Source organism: Seriola aureovittata, chromosome 13 (genome assembly GCF_021018895.1).
Source record: "Seriola aureovittata isolate HTS-2021-v1 ecotype China chromosome 13, ASM2101889v1, whole genome shotgun sequence".
Taxonomy (NCBI): domain Eukaryota; kingdom Metazoa; phylum Chordata; class Actinopteri; order Carangiformes; family Carangidae; genus Seriola; species Seriola aureovittata.
Genome location: NC_079376.1, coordinates 18,868,308 through 18,876,520, shown reverse-complemented (window position 1 = coordinate 18,876,520; position 8,213 = coordinate 18,868,308). Strand labels below are relative to the sequence as shown.

The 8,213-nt window shown below is 39.7% G+C and overlaps 1 protein-coding gene across 1 annotated transcript; it reads right to left on the bottom strand.

Moving 5' to 3' along the window:
• Positions 1-561: 561 nt before the first annotated feature.
• bsdc1 (BSD domain containing 1) lies at positions 562-7,026 on the bottom strand. The gene is made up of 11 exons (XM_056394003.1): positions 6,843-7,026; positions 6,184-6,238; positions 5,330-5,446; positions 5,038-5,205; positions 4,731-4,785; positions 4,255-4,370; positions 4,072-4,140; positions 3,127-3,211; positions 2,561-3,037; positions 2,286-2,389; positions 562-2,191 (listed from the first exon to the last, which is right to left on the bottom strand). Exons 1-11 carry the CDS (start codon positions 6,851-6,853, stop codon positions 2,162-2,164), a joined length of 1,287 nt encoding a protein of 428 aa, XP_056249978.1. The 5' UTR covers positions 6,854-7,026; the 3' UTR covers positions 562-2,161.
• Between the last annotated feature and the right edge of the window lie 1,187 nt (positions 7,027-8,213).

Here is an 8,213-nt window from a genome sequence, read left to right as displayed (position 1 = left end):
TGAGGACAAAGTTTTACAGTCAGAGTTGTATGGATTCATATACTATCATGAACTCATTTCTAAATATAATCCTTATCTGTACTACTAACTCTTATTCCTCTGTAAACTCCCCACTCACAGAGAGCTATATAATTCTATATTGGGATTCAAATAGAAATAGAAACCTCCTCTCAGGTAGGTCCATCTCCCAGGAGAAATTCCTCTCAAATGTGTGTTATTTTAGCTATTCTCAAATTAGATTTAAAAAAAAAAAAAAAACTGAAGTTCTTACTTTAATCGTGCCATTCTTCCTTATTTTTAAATTCAACAGTCCTGTTGTCCAGTAGCCAAACAGCTTGGTTGCTGTGCACTCATTAGCTGGTGGTATGAGCAAACAGTTTTGGTATGAGTAGTGGTTTCCTGTGCACTGCTCACACTGTAATTGAAGATACTCAGTGCTCCACTAATAACTATAATGCCCTTGTGGCCCAGTCTGGTTTAAACACACCAGACTGTTTTTTTTCCTCTTTAAAACAGCAAAATGGCAAAAACTGGACTATTTTTGAAATGCACGACACTAAGTCCATTAGCCATGAATCCTTTAATGACAACGATCATTTGAAAAATATAGTGAAATACTTGACTTAAAAAAGAACTTTGACAGCTTTGAAAACAGATGTGTGTAGAACAGCTTTGATTAGTTCAAAGTGTGAATCTGAAGGGAATACACAGCCGAGAATTATAGACATGCAACACATTGTCAGAACACAAAGAACCTGAAGAACAAGCCAATGTCTTTACCAAAAAAGAAACGAATAAAAAACAAAACATACAACTCAACAGTAACTATCTGCACAATGTTTTGCATAATGTTATTGCACAGACATGCAATCCAAAGCACATAATACAATAATTAAGCATTTATTTTAGTATAAATATTACACCTCTAGGCTTATTTTTTTCCTCAGCTACATTACAGAAGATGGAAAAGGAAACCATAAAAGCATGGAGCGTGCTCACGCTGCTTATTCGTCTACTTGGTACACTGCCTGCTGAGCTATTTTGTTCCAAACATAGGCCGACAGAAAAACTTAAAAATGTCACAGATTTGATGCTACTCACGATCTCGAGCCAAATAGTCCGGTACCGTGTGACCGGGGCCAGTCTGAATTCTCTTTATAAAATCAAATATGACCTCTCTCTTAATAATCATTAATGAATTTGCTCTACCCAAGTAAGACATACACAAGTGAAACATGTAAAAGTGACAGAAAACAACATGTAGCCTGCAACAAGCTCATATACTCAAATCAATCACCATATGACAAAGAGAGGGGGAAAGAGAACTGATAATGAAACGTTAGCTGGTTGTGTTTCAGATGACCGACTTGTTACAAAAACATTTGGATAACGTTGTCACACTACTGTGTGTTTTAAAAGGCCATATATCTAGAGTTGGGAGTGAATCCAAAATGAAAAGTGCTCTGTGAATGAAGGCCGAAATATTTTTTTTCCATTTTGAAGATTCACTTGCATAATAAAGACGAGAAAGACAGAAAGAAAGAAAGAAAGAAAGAAAGAAAGCGGGGCACAGGTAGAATCAAATTCATCGCTATTATTAAAAAAAAATCACTTGCGAAGTATTTCATCTTAGAAAGGTTTAGAAGCAGCATTACAGTTTATGGCTATTGTGCAGCCTGCAGTTAAGTCATTGCCCAACTTGAAATACACTCGCAACGCACATGATGTGTTTAATGGCATAAAGAAAAAAGGGAAAAACAGCTCCTCCCCTGCTGCTGCGAAACATTTCACATTCTGACTTGTCGCTGCGTGTCCTTAACCTTTAAGGTCAGAATGATTACAACCTCTGTCTGTTACTAGTGTCATAGCCTCAAAGTAAGAAATTACTCCAAGAAAAAAACCAAGACTCGAGTCTTTTCCCTCGCAAGCGGCCAATCTGCACTAAACTGACAGCTGACGAAGCGGTCTAATTCTTATTGCCTCGGTCTTCCCATTGCTCTTTCCAACAGGTTTACCAATATGGTCCAACCCCGCCAGAAAAATCCCCTACTGACAATCATGACATGGTGACAGTGTGGACAAAGAGTTAAAACATGTTTAAGCATGGTTCGTCTGCCGAGAACTAGCTTTAATGGCGGGACAGAGTTTGTGTTGCTGTGGCTCAGTCCCAGTTCTCCCAGTCTTCATCCAGCTGGTAAAAGATGGGAAAAGGGTAAAATGTATAAGTAAAACATCCCCACTTTTCAAATTTTAACTTAAGGCATAATGTAATAATTAACACTAACCTCTCCAGAGTCTTCTATTTTAGAGAGTGCCAGTTGAACTTCTTCCTCTGTCATGTCCAGGTCAAAGTCTTTCTCCCAGTCCTCACTCACGTCCGTGCTGGACCCTGGAGGGGGAAAGACAAATTCAGAACTTTCTGTGACCTCCACACTCCTGCTTCTTCTAAGCGTATTTAGTGGAAACTCATAACCACCAATCCCATTTGGATTTATATTCCCAAACAGGACCAGTAAGAATCTCACTGCCAACAGAAAAAAACCTCCTCAAGTCATCGTACCTTTCTTGCCATTGTTAGAGGGCGTAGACTTCCCGCTGTCAGAGTTTAGCTCAAACACTCTCAGGTCCTGTGGACCCTCTTCCTTTGCTGCCTCTGGTTTAGAAGTAGTGGTCCTCACCGGTGCCCCGTCAACAGTGACTCCTGGCTGGGTTACAGCTTCCATTTGAGCTTCAGGAGCTGAGTCACTCTTTCCAGGCCTCTGCTCTTCTTGTGTCTTGTCCACAACATCTTCCAAGCTAGCCTCGGTCAGTTTCTCGGCCAGCTCTGTGGTAACGGGCTCCGGCCGCACTTCCACCTGCGTCGGCAGGCTGACGCTGTCACTGCTAACTGAGAGTGTGGCGTCGCGCTCTTCGCTCGGAGACAGGATGGGACTCAGAAGAGTGGGAGATGTCGAGGTCGTGGCCTGCTGGGTTGAGGTGTTGTCCAGGGGGGTTGTAAAGTTGAGTTGAGATGATGACGAGGCGCCAAGGAAATCATCTGACATCCGAGAGGCAGTGTAAGTGAATGATTTTTAAAGTTTATCAGTTTATCATTTATATATTCGTTTAAAACTGAGACTAACATACCCTCCTCCTCCTCCTCCCAGCCCAGGGTCTCTGTGTGTGTCGTCTGTTCTGCTCTCTGCTTCAGTGCTACTCTCCTTGCTTCCTCCTAGAAGACACAATCAGGGTCAATCTTTACCATCTGCAATGATGCAAGAACTTCAACTTGTTTATTACCCAAGTTTATAGTTTGTAGCATTTGTTTTCCTTGCCAAAAAATGTAAAGCCAGCTGAAATTCTGTGCCTCCTTTATGTTAACATTTAAATGCTTAGATTCTTATCCATCACACATCTGATCTATCCCACATTCATTCTGCAGCAGGACAATGAGCCCAAACATAGAGCCAAGTCCAAGAACTATCTTTAGTGACAAGAATGAGGAGTCCTGCAAAAAGAGTTCTGATGAACATCATGGTGTCAGTCTGGGATTACATAGCGAGTCAAGGGACACAGACAACCTTAATCCACAGGAGAGGTGTAACTGGTTCTCAAACTTACCTGCCAAGTACCTTGAAAAACCATAAAACAAATATAGGATAAATATAAAGATTTAAATATAAGATTTGCTTTGGCTGGCACACATGAAATACTCTGTAAAAAGTCATTGTAATACTTATTGTCTACAGCCGTATAAACACTTTCTAAGGTGTTTGAAACCAAAATATTTTTTACAATTTTGAGTATTATAACTCATATAACTCATAATCAATGCTTTGTACATACACATTAGACAGATGGAGCCACTGGCATCCACTCAAGACCTGGAGCATGCTATCATGTTTTCTATTAATTAATTTAGGTACCACCATTATTTTTGGGAAAACTCCTGCATCATGACCGTGCCCTGATAGTAACAATCCAAAGTAGCTCTACAATTGGCCAGCAGGTGGCACCAAAGATAATGTACTGCGCAGAGGGGAAAGGATATTTTACATCTAGAGTACAGTGAGCAGGAAACAGCAAGATTACCTGATCCAACTGGAAGACTTTGTAGAAATACCTTTGCCAAAATTCTGAGTGGGCTACAGCTGCTGGCACCTGTGGATAAAATAACAGAAAAGAAAAACGGTCCTTATCTTGTTTATTAGTTCAAAACAAAACAAGAGGCTAAGCTCCACAACAATAAGTTGTGGCAAAAGCAAAAATAGATACCATTTTGGTGTAAAGCGCTCGTATAGAGGGACTGTTGACCAAAAGCTCTGAGATTTCTCCTTTCTTTTCTTCCAGACTGAAGCTGGACAGCCAGTTGTCAAACTGCTCTGGGGGACCTGACAAAAAGAACTTCTCATTAAAATACACTAGAAAGGCAGAGAAATGTATAAACAAGTAAGCATGCATCACCCCACCTATCGCTACACCCATCTCAAAATTACCACATTTCTTCCATGCACACCTCAATGGTACTTATTTTTCTGAATTAATTAGTTATACATCACACAACTCCAGCAAAGGCTCCGGCTAATAATTCAATTGCTCATTAGCATTAAAATCACCTTGATGCTTTTAAAAACAGGTGTGGCAGAAAAATAAGTTTAAGAAAAAGGCAGCTTTTAAAGTCAGTAACTTCAAAAGCTAGAATACTAAACAGTGTCAACATCGGCCAACTACCTCACTGTGTACTTACTTACCGTCAGGCTCATTGCAGTATGTAGCAGGGTCAGCTTGCAAACTGTAGAGACGTGCCTGCCGGGAAAACAAATCTTAGCTGTGGTTGTTTTGTTTCTTGAAGCACATCATGTGTTGTCTTTTTTTCTACAGGCTCTTACAACAAAACTAAAATCAGCCCTGAATCAACACGTTGTTCATTATTTTCAACGAGACTAACCAATAAAAGGTTTTCTATTCACTTTTTCCTCACACCATGCCAGAACATTGGGAAACTCATAATTCAGTGGTTCTGTCACAAAGACAAAGTAACTCCACATTTCAGCTAACCTTGGAACTGTCATAAACCTCTGTGGTTCCAGCTGGCGTCGCCACCAACGTGATGACATCACAGTCGATGGTTTTATCAGGGGGTGGAGCAAGTGTGTCCGTTATGACTCCTAAGAAACTAGAGAGGCTCTTCTTCACCTTTTCTGTGGTCTCTGAGGAGCCTTCCACCTGGAGCAGAGTAAACACTCAGGTTAGATTCATGTTACTGTCTGCACATATGACAGTAACAGATACACTATTAGGAGACATTTAGATTAAAAAAACAATGACCCAGGTGAACGCTTCAACTTACTGCAAGTTTGTTTCTGACAGCAGTGGCTGTAGCCACAATTGAGCAGGCTGTGTCATGCTGCACCACAGTGGAGAACTCTGTCAGGTCTCGCTTTAGGAATTCTAGGGCCTCAGATGACTGTGAAGAAGAGAGTCAAATAATCAAGATCAAAATCCAGATTCAACTTCATCATTTCATTGGGAAATTCTTGTTTTAGACAAAGGAAAGCAGGTAAAAACCAAGGATAAAAGCAACAAAGTCAAAAATTAAAAGCAGCTTTACACAAGTATGTTTTGAACAGTGATTTAATCTGGGATGATTCAGCATGCCTGATATCCTCCAGTAGGGCATGTCAAAGTCTGGAGGCTCTAACAGCAAATGCAGTCAGTCAACTTTGGAACAAATAACAGTTTCGCCCAAGGAACTCAGCAGCACATTTGGTCATAAGGGGAGAGCGGTTCTGAGATATAAGAAGGTGACAAAACAAACAGAGCCTTTGTATAATAAAATCACTTCTAAAAGAGACAGGTAGCCAATGTAGAGTACGTGAAATTGGTGTTATATGGTCACATTTTTTAGAAGCTGCAGTATATTATATGAGTAGCAGGGAACAAAGACATTTTAGAAGAGATGTTTACAGGGAGTTGCAGTAGTTAAGATGTAATGAGAGATGCATGAATAACCTTCTTTAGATCGGTGAATGACACAAATTATTTGATTTTTGTGATATTATGTAGAAGAAATTTTTAAAAAGGAGAATAGTTGTTGGAGTTGATGAAAGATCTGAGAAACATCAGTCAAAACATTGCAAATGCTGAGCCGCTGCTAAAGACAAAGTAAGACGTGCTCGTTTCCGCGATGTCGATGTGGATTACCTTGTCTTTGACGGCCTGGAAGCTCTGCTGAAACCAGCCTCCCCACCAGCCTTCTCTGTGAGCATAAACAGTTACACGTTAGCTCCTTTGCACAGCAGAGACAAAAACAGGGAAAGGCACAAACGTAACACCACAACTGCACGAACGTTGTACATTTATCAAATATACAAACTAGCCTGTCACTCTGGTGACACTTCAGACTCAGTGGCTGTCAGCTGTTGACTTTCTCAAGATATCCTTAGCTAACTTACACACACACACAGCATAGCAAGCTAAACGAGCTAGCTAACGTCAGCTATCAGTGCAGTAAAAGGTAATTTGACGTAACAAGCCACGACGATTACGGTTGCTAAGGCTACACATAAGCGTTAAATGTAAAAATAAGCCACATATACAGCCCATTGCTGGTTACTGCGTTATATCGGCTGCTCTACATCACAGCTAAAAAAGCTATGCTAACGCTAGCCAGGGTATGTTTTGGTAAACAAATGCACTTCCTGAACTGATTCCTGGAGGCTGTATACAACAACGTTTGAACTAAATTATTCCACTAAATCTACATTCGCAACACAATAAGTAACAACATATTTACACAGTGTCCGTGCTCTGTCATATATTATATTTTAAAACTAAAACTAAAACTGCGAGTTCACTCTCACCCTTCAGCCATCTTCAGACGATGACATCATCAGTATTTACTGAACTCTAACCCCGGCTCCATGGTTTTAAACAACACACACGTGATGCAACATGACTTCTCTACTCTGATATACAGACAATCACAGTCACATATGCAGAGAGGTTCTCATTTTAAGTAGTCTTCTTTTCAGTTTATAACCAGGAAATGTTTAATAGCATTTGAGGTGTCTACGGTGGCTGCAGAAGACCAAATATGACGGTAACGCTAAAGGCCGAGTGAACTGTGGGCAACAGGATCCAACAAGAGGATGTGGTGACGTATGGTTTTTCTCCATTGTTTTGGTGCATCTGTAGAGGTGCTGTTTTTCAACATTTGTTCATAGAGTACGTACATTAACACCAGTGGTGGAAGAAGTTTTCAAGATTAGCAAAAATACTCTGTTAGCTACAAGTTAAACTCCTGCATCGAATATGTTACTTAATACAAGAATGAATGCATAACCAGGAAAATGTATTTTAAGCATTAAAAGAATACCTCTTCCTCAATGCAGAAAAATGGTCCCTGTGACATTTACACTATATTATAGCATGCGATTATAACTGTACTGCAGCACATTTCTGTTGTAGTTGGCCGAGGCGGTGCTATGACTGCAACTAATGAATATTTTCACTATTGATTAATCTGGTGATTTTTATTTATTTATTGACTGTTTTATTTTTAATTATTATGAAAATAGCACTAATTGTCCACCACAATTACCCAGCGCTCAAAGTGACACCTTCAGAGTACTTTTTTTGTCTAGTCCAAACTTCAATCTTATAAAAATGCATTAAGGTCATTAAAAGGAAAAGCAGCAAATCCTCACATTTGAGAGGTGTACCTGTATATATTGAGAGGTCTATAACACACATATTCTTCCTATGTTTTGTATGCAAAAATCTACATTTGTGAATTAAATGTAGATGACAAAAAGTACAGTATAGCTTCTGAAATGTAGTAGAGTACAATTACAAAGCTGCATGAAAAGAAAAGACCCACGTAAAGTACAAGTACCTCAAAGGTGTATTTAAGAACAGTAAATTAGTAAATGTATTTGGTTAGATTCCAGTGCAACAAAACATTTTTCTATATATATTCCATTTTGAACTGTACTTGTCTTGTCCAGATGTGTCATTTGTCTGTGTTGTACATGTTGACCACATGTGTTGTCTACACCTTGCGCCCCCTCCCCCCCCAAAAGTCTAAATTAGTTTATACTATACCTCAAAACCAGACTTCAATAAATACAGTTTGTGGCTGGTTGCCTTAAGGAGTGTCCAGTGGCCTTCCCATTTTACTGAGCGCCTAAAATTTGTTGGGCTAAAAGATACCTATTCAATTTTAAAAGTAA